Source organism: Euprymna scolopes, chromosome 3 (genome assembly GCF_053919585.1).
Source record: "Euprymna scolopes isolate OS-2025 chromosome 3, ASM5391958v1, whole genome shotgun sequence".
Taxonomy (NCBI): Eukaryota; Metazoa; Mollusca; class Cephalopoda; order Sepiida; family Sepiolidae; genus Euprymna; species Euprymna scolopes.
Genome location: NC_136484.1, coordinates 126,518,068 through 126,542,618, shown reverse-complemented (window position 1 = coordinate 126,542,618; position 24,551 = coordinate 126,518,068). Strand labels below are relative to the sequence as shown.

The 24,551-nt window shown below is 31.9% G+C and overlaps 1 protein-coding gene across 16 annotated transcripts in view; it reads right to left on the bottom strand.

Annotated features, from left to right (window-relative positions):
- Positions 1-24,551, bottom strand: part of LOC145258715 (nucleoprotein TPR-like) — a 198,587-nt gene that overhangs the window by 40,134 nt on the left and 133,902 nt on the right. For 8 of the 16 annotated variants that reach the window (XM_080116631.1, XM_080116632.1, XM_080116635.1 and 5 more), the window contains 2 exons: positions 21,355-21,444; positions 6,181-6,381 (listed from right to left, as the gene is read on the bottom strand). In XM_080116631.1, coding sequence (XP_079972757.1) covers positions 6,181-6,381; positions 21,355-21,444 — 291 coding nt within the window. The remainder of the gene's footprint in view (positions 1-6,180; positions 6,382-21,354; positions 21,445-24,551) is intronic. The other 8 variants (XM_080116640.1, XM_080116641.1, XM_080116644.1 and 5 more) reach the window with 1 other exon arrangement.

Genomic DNA, 24,551 nt, shown 5'->3' with positions numbered 1-24,551 from the left:
CTGTATTTAAGAATTCAGGTGAAAAGTCATTTCCCTCTCATGACAGACCAATAAGTCTCCAGTGTCATGAGTAAGTTGTTGGAATCCATATTAAATAAACAAGTAGTCAACCACCTCAACAGAAACAATCTTCTTAGTGACATGCAATATAGTTTCCGCTTTGCAAGATCTACAGCAGATGTGCTAACGGTTATATCCCATAGGATTAGTGAATCTCTTGACAAAGGCTTCCTTTCCAGGGCAATTGCTCTTGACATATTAAAGGCCTTCGACAAGGTATGGCATAAGGGCCTACTTCACAAGATTTCCAGCTACGGTATCACTGGAAATGTTTTCTCAATCATTAAATCATTTCTCTCCGATAGGTTCATAAGAGTAGTGGTTGATGGGCAGAAATCAGACACCCACAGTATTAATGCTAGAGTCCCTCAGAGATCTATCCTGGGCCAAACTCTCTTCCTGATCTACAGCAATGATCTCCCAAAACATATACTTAAATCATTCGTTGACATCTATGCTGATGACACGACCATCTATGGCAACACATCAAAGGCCGTAAATGACAAAGTTCTAATTTTCTCTCCTCTGATTTTGAGCGCGTGGTACAGTGGGGGAAGAGGTGGCTGGTCACTTTTAATGCATCCAAAACCAAGCTTCTATCTTTACATCATCAACGCTCTGATCCCAATCTGGCATCAATTGAAATGGATGGCTCTCGTCTTGGGGAGGCTTCATGTTTTGACAAGCTCTGGGCTTGACTTTACTCCTGCTCTGAAATGGAACACGTACATCAGGTCTGTTGCAAATGGTGTGATCATTCTACCGCTCCAGACGATATCTCATTACTGATTCAATTCTCTATTTGTATAAAAGTCAAGTACGTCCAAGGATGGAGTATTGCTGCCACATCTGGGCAGGAGCTGCTAAAAACAGCCTATTCTGCCTTGACAGAGTACAAAATAGACTTTGTGATTTAGTGGGGGATGTCCTTTTCTCTTCCCTGCAACCTCTCTCCCACAGAAGAAACGTTGCGAGCCTGTCTTTGTTTTATCGTTATTTCCATGGCAGGTGCTCGTCTGAGCTCCAATCTCTCGTCCCCCCCCCCTCGCCAATCTTTCACGAGAAACACCTGTCTGGCTGAAAATACTGTCAATAATTTTCCCCACTCTTTATCTGTGCCTAAATTCAAACGTAGATTCCATGAGCAAAGCTTCTTTCTTAGAACTGCATGCCAGTGGAACTCTCTGCCGCTTGCCTGTTTCCCACCTGACTACAACTTGGATGTCTTCAAATCCAACATAAACAAATTCCTGACAAACTGCCCCCTTAATCTATCAAATCTCCAACACTAATAATTACTAGAATACTATCTCATTGATTACTGTACACGCAATAACCCTTATCCCTGAGTGGCCTTCGGGCCTTGATAAGTGGTGATCCCCCCCATGTGAAAAAAAAAAAACAACTCAAATATTGATAATTTGGTCAGAGTACTGCAATCAGGCAAACGGATGTGAACATTATTATTCGTTGTGCAATTGTTAATTAACAATGGAGAATTAGAATTTTAGTTTTCTTAAAATAAAATAAAAATTTTTAATCCCTTTAAGTTCCTAGTAAGTAATTCTAATTTTCTAGAATAAAAAAAGAAAAGAAAAAGGATTTGATTTAATGCTCAGACGATTTTATAAAATTTTTAAAAAATTTTGTGATGAAGGAAGAAAAATAATCTTGAACATTAACAATTTATCCTTTGACTCTTAAATTAAATGACTAAAAACTATATAAAATTCTGGTAATGTTTTTGTCCATTGAATGCTCGCCATTTTACATAAGTGCTTAATAACAAGTAGTATATATTTAGTATAAATTATTTATATAAACATTGTTTCACAACAGAAAATAACACTCACACACCTAATTTTTTCAAGAGACAGGCCTTATTGCAACTGCAATCAATTGCTAGATGAGAACTCCCAAAAAGTTGAAAATATTAAAATACAGAAAGAAAGAAAAAAAAAAAAGATATGAAAAGATAAACCCCAACACTGGTAGGCTTTCAATTTAAAAATAATTCGAGTTACCTGGTCATTTGCATCTCATATTTCTAGTCAGAAGTATCTGTTCTGATGCTACACTATTTTGTTCTCAGTCAATAAAGAGGTTTCTTCCAGACTGAGGAAATTTTTATTTTAATCCGGAGTGCTCCTTTTTTCTTTTGGAGAGCTGAAATTTCTCAACATTAAAAACAAACATTGTATCTTACTTGGCCCTCATGGGGAGGCAAGTAAATAGGAGCTTTGGAATAGTTAAGTCAAAATAAGACAATAGCTAAAACAAATATGTAGAAAACAATGCTTGTATAAATAATGGTTACTGCTCAGATGAACTCAAAGCACTAGCATCCCCCCTCGACATAAATAGCCCCAACAAACCATACAAGCAGCAAAATCCCACCCTAAACTGTAGAGATCCCTAAATGCTGTAAAGCCTACTACTCAAATAACTTCTTCCCTTGAACTGCTAGACTTTGGAATCCCATACCAGACCCTGCTTCCCTTACTGTAGTGACATGCAGAAGTTAAAGTGTAATGTGAACAGATATTTCTCTGCTCAAACTCCCTACATAGTATCCTGGCAAATATGGTCCCTAATAGTAGCCCCTTATGACTTAGTGGCACTATGCTTTGTTTGAGGTAAATAAGCAATAAAAAAAATTAAATTAAATTTTACACTAAATATATGTGTGTGTGCGCTCATAATCCAAACTGCTTAGTTATGCCATGTTTAAATCAATTTTTAATTATAGCAGTTCAACCATTTTGATTTCTTTAAACACACTTATTTTAATTAAATCAAACAAGTTGTTTTTTGTTTTGTTTTTTTAAGACAAATTCCATTTTTTCCACTTGGTAAAATATTTCTGAAAATAAAAATCAATGTCATTTTAAAGATGACTTAATTTAGTTTTCTTCAAGACAGATTAGAAAGAATTCAAATAGAGACATTTAAACTTCAGCATTGTTTAATTAGTACTTTTCTAGCCCACTACTTGTGCCTATTTATTAACTGATAAAGTGATAAGGATCAAGACACAATGACTTATCACGTTTGATAAGAACAAGATCTTTAAGAATGGACAGGGAAAAATCCAGGATCAAGATAAATTTATAAGATATTTGCATTGTGTAATGTTATGTTAGTTTTTAATAATGTGCATAAATCGCATATGATGTTATTAATAGAGACAAAGGAAACGTTCATGTAAGGGTGATAACTCTTATTTAAATATCTTAACAGATATTGGTGCTCATTTAGAAATAAATTTATTTTCAAAACAAAAATACAGAAACATCTTTATAAAGCTTCATGGTGTATGTACTTGTCATGGAATGACGTCATATTTAAAAAATTACATAAATTGATATCTACATTATAAAGATTTTTCTGCAATTTAGTTGGTTTTTTTTAATGGGTTTAATTCTAAATAAGCACCTTAGATGATTGTTTATCTGATAGCTCAAATAAAACTGAATTTTTAAAAATATTATCAGTGATGTAAGCTGCTTTTTCCTTTTTACATTATAGCTAAAAATGTGTATTTTACAAATTGTTCAGGCCAGAATAAATCTTTAAAAAAAAAAAAAAAGTGATGTATATTTTTTATTATAATACAATAATTGGCTAGGTAGAATCAAATATCAATTTGTGAACTGCATTGTTATTTAGGTCAAATTTGGAAAACACAACTTAATTTTATATATCGAATGATAAATATTTTCAACTCAAATATTTTGGTTCTTATTTAAAATTAAATTAAAGTTCTGTTCTTATTTAGAATTCAATCTAATTTAAAAAAAAAAAAAAAAAAAAATACAAAAATTTTTATACTGTGTGTCACAAAATGAAGATGTCATATTCCAAAATTCATATACATTGATCAATACCAACGTGAAACAACAAATATGAAGATGAGGATAACAGTCTGCAAAAAAAAAAAAATCAATACACAAATTATGAAGTCTCATCCCCAAAGGATTAAAAAAAAATTATATATATATATATATATATACACACACATAAAAAAATGAATTGATTAAGTAGTTTTGTTTTTAACAAAGAAAATCAAATTTTAGGAGTATCTGAGAAGAAACTGTCTCACCGGCTATTATAAAAAAAAATATTCAAAAGGAAGATAACTCAACAATAATTCATAGTTACTGAATTTATATTATAATGCTGATGAATTCCCATTAATGGCTTAAAAGCGATTTTCTTTATAAAAAATAAAACTAGATCAATTCACATGATTTTTGGAATATGACATTTCCATTCCGTTACTGGCATGTAAATCTACAAATTTTTTGGTAATTGTTTTTTTATCGTTTTTTTTTAAATTAAATTGAATCCTAAATAAGAACTAATATTTGTTTAATTACAAATAAGATACTTTAGAATAAATGATTTAATATATAAAAAAAGGCAAGCAATTATTCAGTTGCTTATGGAGAGTTGAGGGATAATAGATTATGAGAGAAAGTTAAGCTAACAAGACTTTTAAGGTTATCAAAAAGCAGCAATAAAGCAGGAACCCTCTTTTTTTTTTAACCATATTTCATACTGCAAATATGTGATAGTAAAAGATTTGACAGCATTAAATGCCTTTTTTGTTATATGTATAAAATATAAAGAGGATAAGAAAATAAAGACAAAATGATCAAAATAATATATCTATAAAATTTATTCACAGCACTGTCCATGTGTTGTATGATGCAATAAACGTTTGTTTTTTCTTTTGTGCTAGTTTTCCAATGACTCCTTTATCAACTCCCACAGTTGAAGCATGACTATCAATTCTTCCTACCCTTAATTATATCAATGTACGAGGTGCCAACAATAAGTTCCCAGACTTTTTTGTACAGGCATTTAAAATTGTCATAGACTCTTGAAAATTCAGTATGTGATTGCTATACATTTTTATGATTTCAGGTTCAAATGAATAGCTACAGCAGGAATTGGAATACGCCCTACTAAAGCCAGTTTGTCACAGCTGGTGAATTTCAAAAATGCACTCTGGACATGAGGACACTTTTGAAGAACGATATGCAATCAAATTCAGTTTTAAACTTGGAAAAAATGCCACAGAAATGTATGGAATGCTACAGACTGCTTTTAGACCATCTTGCATGAATCTAGCATCAGTTTTTGAGTGGCATAAGAGATTCAAGGAAGGCAGGAAGTCTGTGAGGGATGACGAGAGGTGTAGAAGGAGTAAGGAAGTTAGAACACCAGAGTTGATTGGCCAAATAAAGAATTCCATAAGGATTGTCAGGTGTCTATAGAAACAATAAGCGCACAGTTTGATGTCAGTGTGGCAACTGCACACAAATTATTTGTGAGGAACTGAAGATGCGGGAGATTTGCACAAAGTTTGTCCCAAGGGTGCTCAGAGATCATAAAGAAAGATGTGGTCATGACAGCAAGGAGATGGTTGAGCTGATCAATTCAGGTCCTGCAGTTCTTGATGCTCTGGTGACCTGTGATAAAAGCTAGATCTGCTGCTATGATCCAGAGACAAAGAGACAGAGTTCCCACTGGAAGCTTGCTGGTTCTCCCAAACCTAAGAAGGCCAAACAGAGCAAGTAAGAAAACTTATGATCCTTTTTTTGACAGCACAGCCATTATCTGGGCTCCCACTAGATAGAGAGTCAACAAGGAATACTATGTTGAGGTTTTAAGAGAGTTCAGGAAGAAATTCTGTTGGAAGAGGCCAGCAAATGCACATATTATTTAGATTCTTCAAACTACTGTTCTCATCTTTGTATATTTAACTCCCAAGCAAAATTAACTCCTGAATGTATAATGCCTTAGAGCAATTTCAGCAAGTACTAAAAAGTCAACATTTTTTAGATTTTATTTTTGTCGTTATTAAAAAAATATTGAAAAAAAAAAATTTTTCTCATAATTTTGCTTTCTTTATTCTCCAACATTAAGATTAATGCTGTCAAAAGTTCTGACTCATTCACAATATGATAGATGGTAATAAAAAGCCAGAACACAAACGTTCACACAAGAGAACTAAGTAATGTCAACGAGATGCCGACATGACAAGTTGCTCAGATCTTCCATAGCACATACAAAGGGCGGGTGTCAAATCAGAGCAGCAGCAGCAGCACCTACCTGATCTCCATCACTGTCCACGATTACGATGGTACTACTGTGGGTGGTCATCTCTGGCTTACGTTTAGTTAGACTAACCAAACTGTGCCACTCACTGAGGGTTGTGGCAAAGTGATCTTGGCGTCCAATCAGACTCCTGAAGAAGTTACCACTGGCTGGAGATGACCAATGGCCAATGTCTGGTCTTGGCCGAGCAACATCCTTCAAACAATAAATGTTAACCACATGACCAACTCAACGGAGTACAAGAAGTTTCAATAAAGATACTAAATTTTTTCTATTTTTTTGTGTTCTTCAATCTTGAAGGATTCTTAGCAAGAGAATGTTGATATTTATAGCGCAGAGAAATTTAGAAAAGCATTTTGGATAACTAATACAGTGAAACATTTAGAATGGTCAGAATTTAAGCACAGGAGATATCAATTAAGGAATCATCCTCTCTGCAATCCAACCATATTTGGTACAAATGAACTTGAGTGTATATCTGACTTGTCCACCAAGTTTTAGCCGGGAATGCCCAACAGTCTTTGCCTTACTGTCATTTAATGATACAAGGGAGGGTGACTTTAGTTATAGTCTTATCAGTAGGAAATGTGATCCTGAATGAGCTTCACACATACTGAACCTTAATCTCCACCTTTTATCTGCAGGGTTATCAACAATAATGTCTATCAAAATCCCCAGACTATTCCTGAACATACCACACTCATATGCTGCCCCCCCACACCCTCAACAAAAATACTTTTAACCCACTGGACTAGCAGCAAAATCCCACCCTTTCCCGGTAGAGGTCCCTAGATGCCGGAAAATTTTCTACTCTAATAGCCTTTCCTTGGACCGCCTGCCTTTGGAATTCCCTTCCTGCTCTCCCAATTGTACCAACATGCTAAAATATACATGTAATTTATACTAAATATGGTTTGATTGCAAAAAGGACAAAAATTTATTAAAGATTCCATTAGTGCCTTGATGGGAGGGGGGGGGGCTATAAGTATTTTAAGAATACTGCAATATAAGGAAGAAAGACTTCTATTTTATCAGTGTTTCTTTTGCTGAGTTAATAAACGCATTCATTCTATATTTGAATTCTGACTACATAAAAACTGAGAGGAAAATATCGAAGGTATTTGTTATAAATTTTAAATATAAAGAGACTCTTAAAGAACGTGCAATGAAAATATTTTTTTTAACAGCTATATATGACATATAAAATACACTATTCTAACCAAAAAATTGAAAACTTAAAATCGCAATACATATGACTTTGATTAAGATGATGTTGGTGATGACCACATTGTTAGCAATAATCAATATGCACATATTATTTGGATTCTTCAAACTACTGTTCTCATCTTTAGTGTCATTTTCACAACATTTCAGTCGATGTAACCTTAGACTTTCTTTAGCTGTATCTCGTCAAACTCAGGAATTTGGACGGAATTGTTTACTTCACAGGAGTAGCATACTCTCATTTTGTCAGCAATGACTGGATAGAGGTTCTAAGAAATTCATAATTATATTTTTCGGCCGCCTACACTATCCGCGGGGACCCGTGACACAGTGGTTAGAGTACTTGGAAATATCAATTCTCCTAAAGGTTGAAGGGTCAATTCTCAGTGTGAGAAACCGAAAAATACAATTACGAATTACTTAGAACCTCTATCCAGTTATGGCTGACTGAACAAGAACATGCTACCCCTGTGAAGTAAATAAAGGGTTCCATTCAAAATTCTCTTTAAATTCCATAGTTCGACAGAAACATTCCTGAGTTTGACAAGTTACATCTGAAGAAGGTTTGAGGTTGCATCAACCGAAACGTGAAAATGACACTCAAGATGAGAACAGTAGTCAGAAGAATCCAAATAATCCGAATAACCAATCATCATTTCAAAAATTTAAAGCCATATAAATAAATTCCTTACGTATTGTTAAACTGATATTTGTTAATTAGGTGTTTTGAATTGCATTGTTGTGATTTGTAATATTGATACAACTTGAACACTTGAAATTTATTTTTGCTTTTTTATAAATTTGTTTCAATTGTTACAAATATATTTTATATACTAGCAAAAAGATTCAGAAACATAAAACCAATATGTATATGGTATCAATCATCCGAATAATGGAAATCTAACAAAAAAAAAAAAAAAAAAAAGTGATATCTATATCGACTTAAATGGAATGGACTTTAGATAAAAAATTAAAAAATTAAAAATTAAATTTAAAAAATTGTATATCAATATTATTTGGTGTACTGTATTCATTTTGAATGTTATTTGTACAATACTTTCGCTGATATAACCTTGCACTTCCGGGTGTGTCTTGTTGAACTCGAAAATGTTAGTTTAACAAGATACATCTGAAAAGTTTGGACGTTACATCAGTCAAAATATTGTGGGAATAACATTCAAGATGAGAACTGTAGTCTGAATAATCCAAATATTCAATATCTCAAAAATTTAGAAATATTCATTTTAGCTTATTAAAAAGAGATTATGGTCAAGATATCCCATTGACACCACAACTAATCTATCAGGCTATAGTGAAAACAATCCTCTTGTACGTATTGCAAAATATGACCGATGAGAACAGCTGACCTGCATAGGCTTTAAGTTTTTTTTTTACAATAACCATCTTCACTGTATTCTGTGCTGTTGCCGTGGGGGGATCGAGTACTAACTCAAACTCTCTGTCAACGACTGAATCTAACTCTTTCCTTCATCTTTCTCAAAAACCATCTAAAATGGCATAGAGAGAGAGAGAGATAGAGAGAACATTCACAGTTTTTCTCTCTCTCCCTCCTCCTTTACCTGGTTAGTACAAACGTATTCGTGAGCAGTAAAAGATCTATCTTGGTGATGACAATCAAAGGCGACATAGTAACACTATTAGACCCACAAGTATTTGGTCTTCCATTATTAAATTGGGATTGGATTGCCATATTGTGATACCCTAGTTCTAGATCAGTGGGTTTTTCTGATAAAAGCAAAATATTTTTAAGGAGAAAATAAAAAATAAAAATTTTTTTAAATAATTAAAAAAATAAATTTTTTAAAAATCCAACTTTCTAACAGATAGCTGGTAACATTTATTCTTTCAAGCCAAAACCTTTATGTTTGTTTTTTGGTTTTTTAAGAATTCATATCTAAATTTCTTACCTAAAAACATTAAATAAAGGATACTACATTAATAACAAAAATATCTTTGAAATAAAAAACCCAATTAATTTAAACAGTACTAGAAAACCTTACATTAAAAACAGTAACATCAATAATTTATAACCAAATTAACTGATTCGACTGTATCAATGATATATTTTCACTTTATAAAGTAATTTTCAGAAGGATAAATTTGTAAACTCAACTAAAATCTAATAATAAATTTATCCGTTCCAATGTATATATCTATAAATAGCAATATAATACTAAGGGAGATATTCAGTATATAGTCACCCCCCACCACCCCCACCAAAAGAAAAATATTTGTAGATGAAGCAAAAGTTTGGTTTTATTTCTCAATGTTTAGAGAAGATGGTTTTTCTAAGTAAAAGAAATTCTCTTTAAATATTTGTGTTAAATTATGGATGATGGGTACAATTTGGTTGGTTGTTTTTGTTTTACAGCATATCAATCCTTTTCAGGTTATTTAATGCTGAATCCAAAGATTTTGAAGAACAATTTTTTTTATAGAATATATCTGTTGTTTTCAAGTCGGTTTCTATTTAACCCATAGTTGGGACCCTAACAGGTACTACCACTCCGGGTCAGAGTGGACCTAGGAGCAATGGCAATTAAAGGGTGGCTCCACACTCCCCAAAGCCCGCAAGCTGGGGCCTCACCACTGGATATAGTTTAAGGTCATATCCAGAACCCACTAAGAGGAATTTTGACATGTGGACAAGTACAATCATATAGTGACCACTCATATGCGAAACAATGTCCCCAGAGTATATTCTACACTGATGTGACTCGAAGGTTAAATTTGATAAGATGAGGTAAGAGAGGTTGCAATCAAAGCGATACAAAATCTGCAGATATGATAGTGTGTGAAAAAGCAATTACAATTTATAAAAAAGCTGTTGTGGAAACTTGAAATAAACACACGCCTAATAAGATACCATAATAACTATAAAACTAAGAATCACCCAAGGTGAGGATGACATTATCTGTCAGTGTTTGTCCATCCATCTATCTAAATAATTAGAGTCAAATAACTACCTCGATCTTTTATAATTTAAGTGAAATTGTATTTGTAAAAGGTGAATATTTCTCCCTAAAATAAACCTCTATTCTGAACACGTATCATAATTTGTTTTATATATGCATAACAAAGTTATTCGAAAAGGGTCTTCTCACACCGATGAAGAAAAGATAGATAGTAGCAGAGACAATACATCCACAATAATAAAAAAAAAAAAAACACGAAGAAACGAGATAAGATAAAGATAAATATGCAATGCAACCCATGTTCAATGAAAAGGAATAAGGGAAAGAAAGGTATATACACATTTGTAATTAAGGACACGCTCAACAGTTGTCGATTAAGGGTTAAAAAAAAAAAAAAAAAAAAAAAAAAAAAAAATTTTTTTTTTATTTATTTATTTTTTTTTTAAATCTAATGGACAATTCAATCAGGTCACAATATTGCAATTTAAAGCAAAGCAGTATAACATGTAACATGCAATAACAAATTTATGTGTATGTTGCCATGTTTATCTGTTCGTCAAATGACATAACAAGTGTATTACACAGCTTCGGATCGACCCAAGAATATAACTTTAGAAGCTAGATATCAGAAGTGGCGTGTCAAGAGTTCAGTTTCTACAGCCAAGGAAAAAAAAAAATAGGGCATGGAAATGGGAATCAAAAGTTGGGAAAAATTTTACAAGGGAGAATCAACAGGAAGCAAGTCTAACAGTGTATAAAAATGAGACCTCAGAAAAACAGTTAAAAGCAAACAAAACTTGTCTCACCCCCCCTCCCTCCAACTTCTACAGTGTCATGACAAAGACTAAGATACAAAAACAAAAAAAGGTTGCTGTAATCAAGCATCTGTATTAATTGATTAAATTTAACAGCAAGCTTGAGCCTCACCACTGGTGAAGTTTTTTTTCAACAGTAACAAGTTCCAGACGATATGGTAGTCATCTAAAGAACAACCCTACCAAAGTGGAATCCGAAGCAGAGTCACTAGACAATCATGACATATAACATTATCAGCAGCTGTTTTGAAGGCATTCTTTGTAAACAGAACTATTGATTTGTCTGTATTTTATTTTTTTTTAAGTGTAGATACGGAAGCAATGAAAAAAAAATGTTTTTGGCTTATTTTTATCCTAATAAGTCACCAAAAGCCAATGGAGGATAAGGATTAATGAAATAATCAGTTTGATGAACAATACTAAACTGATTAAGAGAACGGTTCAAGTATTTGACATTAAACTTGAAAGGAGCAATGTTGTAATCAGCAGAGAAGTAGTCTTGTAGCAATGTGTTAGTTAACACTGTGATACAGAGAATTTGAGATAATTATATTAGAGTGAATCTTACAGGTGAAGTTCATTTTCATATCAAATTGGAATTTGTTCTATTCTGTAGCTTTACCCGCAGAGCCAAGCATTTTCATGCAACGACTACTCAGGTCAAAAACAAAGCTAATGTGACCAACATAAAAGGAAAATAGGTGTTCACATTTTAAAAACAATCATATCAAATAGAAATTAACTGGCATATAATCACTTCTGGTTAAATCGTAAAATAAAGTATTTTAATATGAGAAAGTACTAAAATATTAAAAAATTAGGCGCTTCTACAGAATTGGGACGAGATTTTGTAGTCGATAAATGGAGTTTTCAGATAAAAAATGGTTGACTGATTTCTTTTGTCAATTCTCATAAGTTACACTGGTAGCTTCCAAATTATGCAGTCGAAATTACCTGAATATTACTGAATTATTAAAAAAAACTTTAATTGTGTTAGCAGGTGAAAATTTGCTGCCATCTTGTTTGAATCAAAATGGAACATTACTTCCCTTTTGAACTCTCCTGTGTCATATTATCGTTTTCATCAAATTCTATTTTTTATTTTCTTTAATAAATAATCTTCTACCTTATCGATTTTCGTAATTCTTAGATATAATCATCTTAAAAATATGAGGAATACGTAGATACCATTGTTTTCATGTGAAATTCAGTATCATGATTTCCGAAATTTTGTCCCAATAGTGTAGAAGTGCCAAAATTTTCATTAACATCACTAAGAAAATATTTGGTACATTAAAAGAAAAAAAGTTTATATATATATATATATATATATATATATATATATAAATAAAAATTACAATAAGTTTACCAAGGTAATCAAAATGGTAAACTTAAAATATATTATAAATATTAAAGAGTTAATATTTACAAGTAAAATAAACTCAGCCAGATGTAAAAGCTCAATAAAACCGAAAAGGAAATAGAGCTTATTATTTTTATCATTTTTCTTTTGCCTCCTGTTCCCCTTATCTCACCTTTTTTTTTAACCAAGTAAGATCTGTGACTTGTAGTTTCATTAAATACTTTTATATGCAAAATCCGATCCTGCATTTTGCTAATTCCTGCCCTATGATGAGAACGAGAGTATTTCTTCGAAACTCCGCGGATTAAGGACTATCCACTTATCTTGTGCTTCCTTTTTTAAAATGAAATATGTTTTTAACTCTTTTTCAAGATGTCTTTTAACATGTTTTATTAATCATTTGTTTATATATATATAAAATAAAGACTATCCACTTATCTAGTGTTTCCTTTTGAGATTAAATATGTTTTTAACTCATTTCAAAGTGTTTTTTAACATGTTTTATTAACTGTTTGCTCATATATATGTATATATATATATATATATATACATGCAGTAGAACCTCGGGATACGGTGGCCCTAGGATACAATGTGGAATACAATGTTTTTTCCCGCCCCTAGTTACGGTATTTGCCCTGCCTTACAGTGTTATTGAAAATGTTATTTGATTATATACATGTGTATTATATAGTGTACTGTATTTTGTTGCTAATTTTTAATGCCGTATCCCGGGGTTCTACTGTATATAAATGTATTATATAATAATGTTATCAAAGATTAAATATTTAACAAAGCAAAACTTATTAAGATAAGAAAAGCTCAACACTATTAAGAGGAGCAAACAATAATAATAAAATAAAAGATAATATAAGTTATTTATAACTTTATTATATCATCAGAACACTAAGGAAAAGTTATGGGAAAAATTAAGAAAAAAACTCTTTATGCCATGGCATTTCAAAGCTAAATGTTTCTCATCGGAAAAGGAGAAGGGCCAGAATTATACAAAATGCAAATATAGAAGAAAAAAAAACTGGCTTAATGACATTTAGATATGAAATGAGAATGAAGGAATGGGATAAAATGGTAAATAATAATTAAAAGTAGGTATAACATAAGGGTACAATAAGAAGGGTAGGTAATAGTACAAAAAAAATTTATAGGCCACTATGAAATAATAGGGAACATTTAAGAGCCAACAAGAAAAGAAAGGAAAAAAATAGGAGAGATAGAAGAGAAAAGTGGAGAAAAAAAAAGAGGAAACAGAAATAGGGGATACAGAACTATCACATTGCACACAATTGAAAAATAATATATCAAATAAAATGTGTACGTATTACTACCCAATATAATACAATATAAAAATAGATTCAAAAATGTTTTTAAACTAGTTACAATATTTTGCTGAATTACAATAACAAAATAATCTTAACAGTTAAACTGGACCTTAATCAACGACGATCCTTCTCTACGGATGTGAGACTTGGCTGAGCGAAAGCTGCTGATCTCAAAAGGCTAGTAGTGTTTGACTTTTATTACCTCCGCTGAATTTTGCAGGTCTGATGGCATCATTTATTCTCCAATACCAAAATTGAGATGCAATGCAAGATCATCCCCTCAAACACTTTTAAAGAGGAGACTTTGTTGGTTCAGCCACTTTGTGTCGTAAAACTCAGGAAAGTTCATACACAAAGCAACAGCCCCAAAACCATTCCAAGGTTGGCAAAAATGCCCAGGAGGCCCGATGAAGACATAGTCTACGTTGAACCTAGCTCCAGTTCATCCTGAGACTGACTGTTCATCACTATCTTAGCCACTGTGGACCGTTGTGCTTGGTTTGTGTTTATTCGAGATGCTGTCTTCTATGAAAGGAGGCAGTTCAACATATCCTAGGTGAATGCCGCCTCAAGTTAACTAACTACTGAATAGCTAACAAAGATTAGCAAAAGTTAAAGACTTTATTCAAATCATTATATTTACTCTTAAAAATTAATTCTAGAGACTTAAAGGAGAATTACTAAAATTAAATCAAATTAAAAAATAAAATCAGAATTCAAACAGAGCCATATCCAACTGAAAAAACATTTTTTAATTCAATAAGAACGAAGTTAAATGAATAAAGTATAATTATATACAAAATGAGTACTGAAACATATCTTTAATGCATTTCATCAAGTTTACATACATATGAATGCAAGTAAAGAAATTATTACTTTTTATTTTATACAAAATCTAGTAGAGGAACCCAACGCTGCCCAAAATTGAAAGAGGATCAATAAATGTTTCACACTTCCAATACTTTCATTGTCATCAAAATCTGTGAAACCATCCATTTTTCAATCAAATTGATTGATTTCATACTCTAGTCAGGAACCCACAACAGTGCATCGGGAGGAAACTTCACATACCTCCCCACAGGGACTTAGTTTACAATGCATTGTGGACAATCTACTGTTGATTATATAAAATTATAATAATAGCTTGAATTAAGTTTAAAATGCTAAAGTCAATTATGCTCTAAAAAGAAACATTTATTTCAAACCCATCCCTGTCTTATCAAAGAGCCTACTGTTGATTTTATATGCCTGGCTCTTCTGCTTGTGCAGTGATAAAACTTGTCAAATGCACTTGTGACATTAACTTTGGTCAAAATCGGACTTTTTTTCAATTATTGATTTTTGTTACTTATTTATATATTATTCAGATACAAAATCTATATAAGAACACTACCAGACACAAAGTACATTTGTGTGAAATTTGAAAAAAGTCAGGCCAGCCATTTCAGAGTCCATAGGAAACTGACATACAAAGTGCCTTTTATATATAAATAGATTTCTAAAAACTTAATGTTGAAAGGAAAAAACAATTCAAAAACTAAATTCAGTTTAAGATTGATATTAGTTTACAATTAAGGTTGTCAATTTATTTTTATTTGCAAATTATAAATTTCATTTGAAAATGAGCTGATATTCGTAGCAAAAGCTCCAGTAAACCTTAGCGATAAGTGTCAGTAACAAATAGTATATGAAAAAAGAAAAAAATATGGAGAAAAGGAGCATAAAAGCCACTAAATTTACACCATCTTTTCAAAAAAAAATACTCTCTACACAACGATAAATAAACTGCCTTTTGTAAATGTTTTATTTTGTAAATTTTTATTGAATCTCACAAAACCATTTCTATTTCCGTCATTAAATGAATTACAATAACACATTAAAAAATTAAACAGTCTATCAAATTTTAAACCTATAAAAAGTACTTTACAATTAAGCGCACAATTTAAATAATTCAATCTACTGAAGTAGTTATATACAAAAAAGTTTATACAATAAACAAAGTTTCAAACAGACCTACAAATGGTCGACAGATACATTTTTTTATTGATGTTATTTATCAACTTATAAGATACAGTCCAGCTTACAAGTTTTTTTAACTTTTGCTTTACAGCAAAACTGTCTTCAACAATAAATGCAGACATATTTTTTAGTTACAAATACAAAAATTGGGTAATTTTATAAAACAAACTTAAAAACTAATTCTCACATCAGTTTATTGCATTTGTCTATCCTTTCACATTCCATATTTTACAGCAAGAAAAAAAAAATTAACTCTAATGCATAACTCTAGAATATTAGACAAATATACAAATGGATAAAATCAATTTAAAAGTTTTCTAAAATCGGTGTTTGACCAAATTGTGCAGAAATCTATTATATAAATCTCACCTGTCTGTTTAAATGTATGTATGTATGTCTGCCTAAAACTTAATAGAGGCAACGGATTTTCACGAGATCGGTATCGTTTTGAAGCTCAAACTTTCATACGACAAATATAAAAAAATTTGCTGAAATCATGAATTCCTTCACCTTCAACCGGGCACTTTTCTACCAGGAGCAGGTCGCTTTTTTTTGCCAATATTTTTGAAAGTCATCCTATCTTTTCCATTAACTAGCCTTAATTTAAACCTTCACCACTTCCAGTTTTGCAATGAACGCAACGGCACAGATGTCATGTTTTTTTTTCCCTCATTATTTTCCTACTTTGCAATACGGGTTCGAGCCTGCCTGCCTATTACCACTTTTTTTTTTTTTTTTTTTTTTTTTTTTTGCTCAACACACCTCCAAACACTCAGGCAACGCTGAGCACCCAGGCTAGTTCAATAATAAATCTAAATAGTATATTTTTGGGTTCTTATGTAAAATTCAACCAAATTTAAAAAAACAAAACTACAGGAGAATCAGTATGATTTATGCACCCATGACAAAACAAAACTATCACCCTAAAAATCATGTTAATTGATCAAGTAGTTTTGTTTTAAAAAGAAAATTAGTTTTAAGCGATTAATGTGAATTTGTCAGCATTATAATATAAATTTAGTAACTATGAATTATTGTTTTTTCTATTTCTTGACTTTTTTTTTATGTATATAATGGCAGGTGAGACAGTTACTTCTCAGATATTCATTTTTTTTATTCATGTTCACCCTTTACAAAGCATATCGCCACTTGGACATAAGGGCTACTATTTGGTGCCATGTTTAGGAAAGATATTTGTTTATGTTACATTTAAACTTCTGCATATCAGTACAGTCAGAGAAGCAGGCAGCAGGAAAGGAATTCCAAAGTCTAGCTGCTTAAGGGAAGAAACTATTAGAATAGAAAGCTTTCTGGCATTTAGGGACAACAGTGAAGGGGTGAGATCTTACTGCTAAGTGGGTTTGTCGGGGATATGTACATTGAGGGAGTACAAATGAAACGAGTTCATCAGAACAGATTCCATTAAAATATTTGTAAAATAGGCAGTGATGCAACAGGGGCTGGAGTTTAGTTGATAAAGTGGGATTGATTAAATTGACAACTCTTTTTTGGACTATCTAAGAGGGAGAGACTAGTGGTAGATGCACCAGCCCAGATGTGGCAACAACACTCCATGCATGGGCGAATGGTGGCTTTGTACAGGTACAGGATACTCTCAGGCATGAGTAGTCTTCTAGCTTGATAGAGGAAACCCACCTTTTTTGCAGCAGCCTTTGCAATGTCCTCTATGTATTTGTTCCAGTTCATATTGCCCGCAAATGTTAGGCCGAGGAGTTTGAAGGTAGAATTCTCAGGTAGGGTGCTATTTGTCATGGATATAAGGGGTTGGAGAGGCAACTTGTAATTGTTAAAGGAGAGCAGCTTAGTTTTACTAGCATTAAATGTTACTATCCATTTGCGGCCCCATTCGACTATAGTCATTTTCTAACAATTCTGCCATTGTCTTAGATTTATGTACATCTGTTCTTCCTTCATGCATATTATAGAGCATTGTATCATCAGCAAATATACTCATCTTGGACACAATATTATCAGGGGAGGTCGTTTATGAATATCAGGAATAATAATGGTCCAAGGATCCACGGCATTAATGTTATGCTGCTTGGATGTACGCCCGTCAATGACAACCTGTATGCTTCTATTGTCTAAGAAGGATCTAATTATATTTAGTATACGTCCAGTTATACTGTACAATTTAATTTTCATTAGCAGCCCTATATCAGATTTTGTCAAAGAACTTGGATATATCAAGAGCTACAGCCCTGGCTTTGCCCGCCTTATCCAGCACATGGTAAATGCGTTCAGAGATGAATGTTAAAATATCTGCAGTAGAACGACATTGCTGGAATCCATACTGTTTGTCAGAGAGAAGATTTGCTTTTGCGAGACGGTGAACTAGTGCTTGATTAATTAAGGTCTCAAAGATTTTAGCGAAGAGTGGAAGGAGACTAATGGGGTGATAATTGAGAAGGTCTGTTCTTTCACCAGAACTCTTGTACACTGGTACCACAGAGACCATCTTCCAGCTATTAGGGAAGCAAGATTCAGCAAGCCATTTATTGTACAGCTTGGAAAGCATTGGGGCTAGCTCAGCTGAACATTTAATTAGTAATGCAGAGATGAGATCAGGCCCAAACGCTTTTGAGGCGTCTAATTTTTTTATGATATTGCGGACATGAGAAGGGATGATTTTTACATCATCTAATGTGGTTTCAGTCCGCATAGGGAAATTTGGGAGGGAGTTGTTTGTTGGCTCTAAGGTGGAGTTGGAGGCGAATTGGCGGGCAAGCAGTTCCGCCTTATCCATTGCCGTGCATACAACCTTCTGGCTGTTGCTGAGTGGAGGAATTACTGATTGCCTTTTATTCACTACACTATTATAGATTTTTCAGAAATCATGAGTTCATATCTTTTGTGATTCAATGCGTTCCCTGATTATTTCAGCATGCTTTCTTTTGATTGTCGCTATTTCTTTCTGACAATGATTTCTAGCATCTACGAATTTTTGCCTATTTGTATTTGACTTATGATGTACAAACTGGCAGAATGCATGCTATCTTTATGCAATGGCAGCTGAACAATCTGCAGTGAACCATGGAGGTGAGTGGGGGTTGCTCTAATACTTCCATGTGGGAACATGTGCTTCAATGCCCGCTTTGCACCATTCAGTTATCTCATTGGCAAACTGTTTAGCAGAAAGAGATAAGATATTGGTCCATGGGGCATCTCAGATGTGTTCTCCAGTCCGCCCTGTTGTAGTAGCTTGTTGTTTTAAGCAATGGTTCCTCACCTTGAGGTTGGGATTTAAATGTCAACTGATACCACTATGTGGTTTGCATTTCCAAGTGGACTGTGGGCATTAGTCACACTATCCTCATAAAATTGATTTTATTAATTAAAAACTAAAACTACTTAATTTACGTGATTTTTGGAATATGATATCTTTGTTCTGTGATGGGTATGCATATCAACATTTTTCTTTATTTTGTTTGATTAGGTTCAATTCTAAATAAGAACTAATTGTTTCTATAAGTCTTGATTTTCAATCAGATCTAACAGTTGAGACAATGCTCCTCTTTAATTCAACTTTTTTATCAAGTTAATAAGTCCTTTGCTACTAGCTCAATATTGAAAATCAGAACATCAGTCCACTGGTGTCAAATTCTCATCTAACACACGATTGTTTTCTTTGACAAAAAAGCCTGTTGCCATAATGTGTTTTCAGGTAAAAAAGAAAGTGGTTATTTCCTTTATATTTTTCTATTAAACACAAGTCACTAACTTGTTTAAAACCAGGAAGTAATCTAAACACAGGTAAAGTTGATTTTTTTTTTTTTTTTTGTCGCACATGCATTGATATTCAAGGCCTACTTTTTCTATCTAAAAATTATTAAAATGAACTTCTTAATATACTCAGTCATGGATATGCGAGCAACTTTATAAAGGTTATCTAATTTACATATTCTTTTAAAAAATGAACTTTATTCAATTTATGATTTCTGATTAGATGATTAGTTTCCTTTAACTTTTATGCTCATTTAACTATTTATGTGTATTTCCTACACTGTGCAGAATTGTGTAGCTTTTAGGACGAAAAAGTTCTAGCACACAAGTGTCCTTGTCTCTGTGCATGTGTGGAAAGGTCTCTACCAAACATCTGTCTCATTTTTTGGCCTACAGACTTGAAATTTGATATAAGGGATTTGGACTTGTGGAACAAATTTGATTTGGTTTTTAGCTGGTAAAAATAGCTGCTATGAAGTCAAAATTAAAAAAAGAAAAATTGACCTTGATCGACTGTTACTTCTATTTTTGTGCAAATATACATTGTTTTTTTTAACTTTTGAAATTATTACTATACATTGGGTACAATATAATAATGAATAGAGAATTTGCTCTATAATAATAAATACAAAATCTGCACGAGTTGAAATATCATATTTAAGCATATTTTATGACGAGACAACGCCGAGCAGCCTGATAATGTTTTATTACATATACATTTTAAAAAATAAATGGTGTTTGTTTGGAATTAGAATATTGAATTTCAATTAAAACCAATGTTATCTACTTAATTGTCATGTTGAAATTAATAAAATTTCCAAAAATTATGAAAAATGAAGTAGAAAATTAATTATTAATGAAAATAGTTTTCAAAATTCAAGTTTTACTTAAATAATAGAAATTCCAGAGTTACTTCCCTAGTTGAAGTTACATTTCTAATAATAATAATAGTAATAATAATAATTAGTAATAATAGTAATAATAATAATAATAATAGTAATAATAATAATAATTATTATGTCAGATCAATGGATCGAAAAAGTAAATATTATATGCAATATTGTAACATGTTACTAATTGCAACATAATTAAGTAGATTGTTTTTAATGGGAATTCAATTTTGCAACCAAATAAATATTGTATACTAATAATGGGGGATACAAATGTGATAAGCACGATAAGGATTCAAATAAAGAATTATAAATATAGTGAATAAAAATTAAAATAAAATATTTAAAAAAAAAAAAAAAAAAAAGGTATTTCAATAATCAAAACATATCATGAATAGCACTTGTGTATTGTTATTAAACGTTTGGGGAGATGACAGTGGTCAAATGGTTAATAATACGGACTAACAACCCGAAAGTTCCAAGTCCAAATTCAGTTCATTCCATAAAATTACTTCCACTTAGGATGTTGGCAACCTTCACGTTGTGCCTCCCGTAAGTAGCAGATGTCTTTCTAGAAAGAATTCTGACGAGAAAAATATCGGAGAAACCAATACCAACAATAGAATCTTCTAATTTATATGATGTAATGATGAAAGTTATTTTCACGTTTGCATTGTAGTAAAATTGTAAAGTTCATTAAGGTTTTTGTTTTTCAAATCTAAATTTAAGTTTAAGGCAGATTTTCTAAGAATAGAAAATTTAAAAAGGGAGGCTAAATGTTGAACATTTCTGATCGGCATATTTCATAATGAAAGACAAATTGAACAGCTTGTTACTCACTTGTTTTTTCTGCGAATCCGTCGAGCTCAAAATTGTAGTCTGAGTCTGCTCATCTGTTACAGTAATCACTGGAATAGAACTCGCTGAAACCTAAGAAAAAAAATTAAAATTATGATTACTCGTTTAAAAATGAAATGCAAAAAATTTTGATTAAAAGTATAGAATAGTTAACAGTCGAGAACTCTTAAAGAAAAAATAAAAATGATTTATAGCAAATGCAACAGAATTAAATTCTTTAAAAACCCATACACTTAATGTGTAGAAATTAAGATTTTTTTTGTTTTATTTCTGAATGTTACTTTGATAAAAGCTGTCTTATCAGTATACAACAACAATGGTAGCCGAGATGGTCGCCCAATTTTGTTGAACTTGGACAACTGGATAATAGGGTAATAGACAACAGGGTAAGTAATTTTTTTTTCTCTCTTTTCAGCATAAAGTCAACTGGCATTAAACAAACTTTGTTATGTTGGTTTTCATATGTTGATAAATCAGTTTTCATCAATATAAAATCCTGAAATTAAAAAAACAAAAAACAATTTCCACACATTAAAAGTATATACTTTTACTGCATTCATTATAAATTATTTGTTTTTATTTTTTTGTTTATGAGTTGGCAACTGTTAACTATTCTGTATTTTTACCAAAGTTTCATTACCTAACCTTCCTACTATAATAGTCATTATGTATCTATTTTATATGTAATTTCTGTTAACACATCAAAGAAAGCTTTTGTTTTCTTCCTTACTCACCAATTGGCTAGTGGGAAGGAACAGGCAAGCTCCTAATTTTTGTTTGCCCTATTCAAATTGAGAGAGAGAAAAAAAACATTTTTTTGTCATCATTCAATATGAAGTAGAAATAAAAATCATGATAAAGCTGATATGATCTAATAGTTATATAGGAGTGTTTTTATTTTTAGTAGCAGGAAAAGTTAAATTACAGAAAAATATTTTTATTATACAAATATGTGGTTTATTCCAAAGATTAATTTTTGGCATTTATAATTTAAATATAATTTTGGGCATATGGCTTGCACATATGTAGCGTAATCTAAAGTCCAATTTTCACAAACTCTATATATTAAATTAAGCTATATTTCAGCAATAACATTAATTGTTGTCTTCCAAATGGTCTATTGTATCTGGTTTATCAGCATAAACATGGAACTTTACATATCCCTAAAGAAAATAATCTAATGTTATTAAATCATACGAACGAGGTGGCCAGTTGGCCAGTCCATTTCGTGAAATTATTTGTTCATCAAATGTTTCAAAATAATTTTCGAAATTTGCACAATTTGTAAATGTTGATCGGGTGTCTGTCTGTTCATGATGAATTGCCAAATCAAGCTGAATTCAAAATAACTGACAGCTGCCAAATCAGCAATTTAAGAAAATAGAGTTGTCAATTTAAAGTTCGCTGCCTCTATAAAAAAAAAAAAAAAAAAAAAAAAAACTATATTAATATTAGTTAAGTTAAAATCATTAAATATTACAATAGAGGAGTGAATGAAAGAACAATGCCTATTCTATTATCTGTATATCTATAAAAGTGAAAATGTGTGTGTGTGCATTTCCCTACCAAACTCAATTAATTTTCAGTCTAGAAACTCAATATTTGACATAAGGAGTATCAAGATATGGGAAAACCTTTTCAATTGGTTTTCGGCCAAAAATTTGGCTGTGAAGGGGTCAAAGTTAAACAATTTGACCTTTGAAAACTCTACCAAACTCCGCCAATTTTGAGTTTAAACACTTGAAATTTTAAATGTAGATTACTTGGACATGGATCAAACGTTTTAATTTGATTTGAGCCCCCCCCCCCCATGTTAAGGGGTCAAAATTGGTGTAAAAGTTTTAAAAAATATTTGACCTCTGCGGTCTCTACCAAATTACTCAGCCAATTTCTGGTCTAAACATTTGATATTTTACATAAAGGGTATTCAGAGATAGGGCAAGCTTTTTAATCGGTTTGGGTCGAAAATTTGAGCTGCCAAGGGGTCAAAATTCAAAAGATTTGACGTTTGCGGTGTCAAGCAAACTAATCAGCCAATTTTGGTTTAAACATTTTAAATTTATACATAACGGATATTCAAACATGCGGCAAGCATTTTAATCAGTTTTGGGGCGAAAATATGGCTGCCAAAAGGTCAAAGTTGAAAGAGTTGACCTTTGTAGATTCTACCAAATTCCTCCGACAATTTTGGGTCTAAAGACTTGAAATTTTAGATGTAGATAACTTGGACATGGGTAAAACTTTGTATTTTGATTTGAGACCAAAATAATAAATGTTAAGGGGGTAAAAATTTGGGATCAAAGTTTTAAAAAATTGACCTCTGCGGTCACTACAAAATTACTCGGACAAATTTTGGTCTAAACATTTGAAATCTTACATAATGTATTCACATGTAGGACAAGTTATGAACAGTACATAAGGCCCGAGCAAAGCGGGCTGAATTGCTAGCATTCAATAAAGATAACATTTGCTTTCAAACAAGCCGAGCATGCAGGGTCCCCCTCCATGAATGAAAAATTTACTTTCACCATGATCAATGTTTGTGCAAAGTTTAAAAAAAATCCAAAATGCAGTTATTGAGAAAAGTGCGAACAAGAATTAATCACTAGGTTCAATCCCTCCTTTGTCAGGGGACCAATAAAAAGAAATTACCAACTGGACATCAGTGGAATCAAGTTTCATTATTTTTAAACACTATTATTACTACTATTAGAGATTTAAGTTGCTTTGTTTTCTAACTTTTTAAAAAATTAGTTACATGTTAATTTTATATACAAGAAATTTCAGTTTATAGAAGGCAATACAATGTAAAAGTCTAACGGATCAACACAGGTGAAATAAGCTATGTAGAGTCACCTTTATTGATCAAATATGTGCATGTATTGTGTTCTTATTTGCGTCAAGTAGTCAGGTGGAGCATTTGTGTTATATTTCAGGAAATATCCCTTCGTCAGATGTATTCAACTTTCAGACATGCACATTGGGGCTTTTCATTTGATCCATTCATTTGTTTTATTTAGCACATTGTTTAGTTTTAAATATTTTACTGCTTGCTTTCAATGTAAAAAAAAATTTTTTTTTTTGTTTTTTTTTTAAATCAGCAGATGTAAACAAAAAATTTTTATTGATTGACTTTAATTTATAAAACGACATTGTCACAAAAAAAAAAAAAAAAAAAC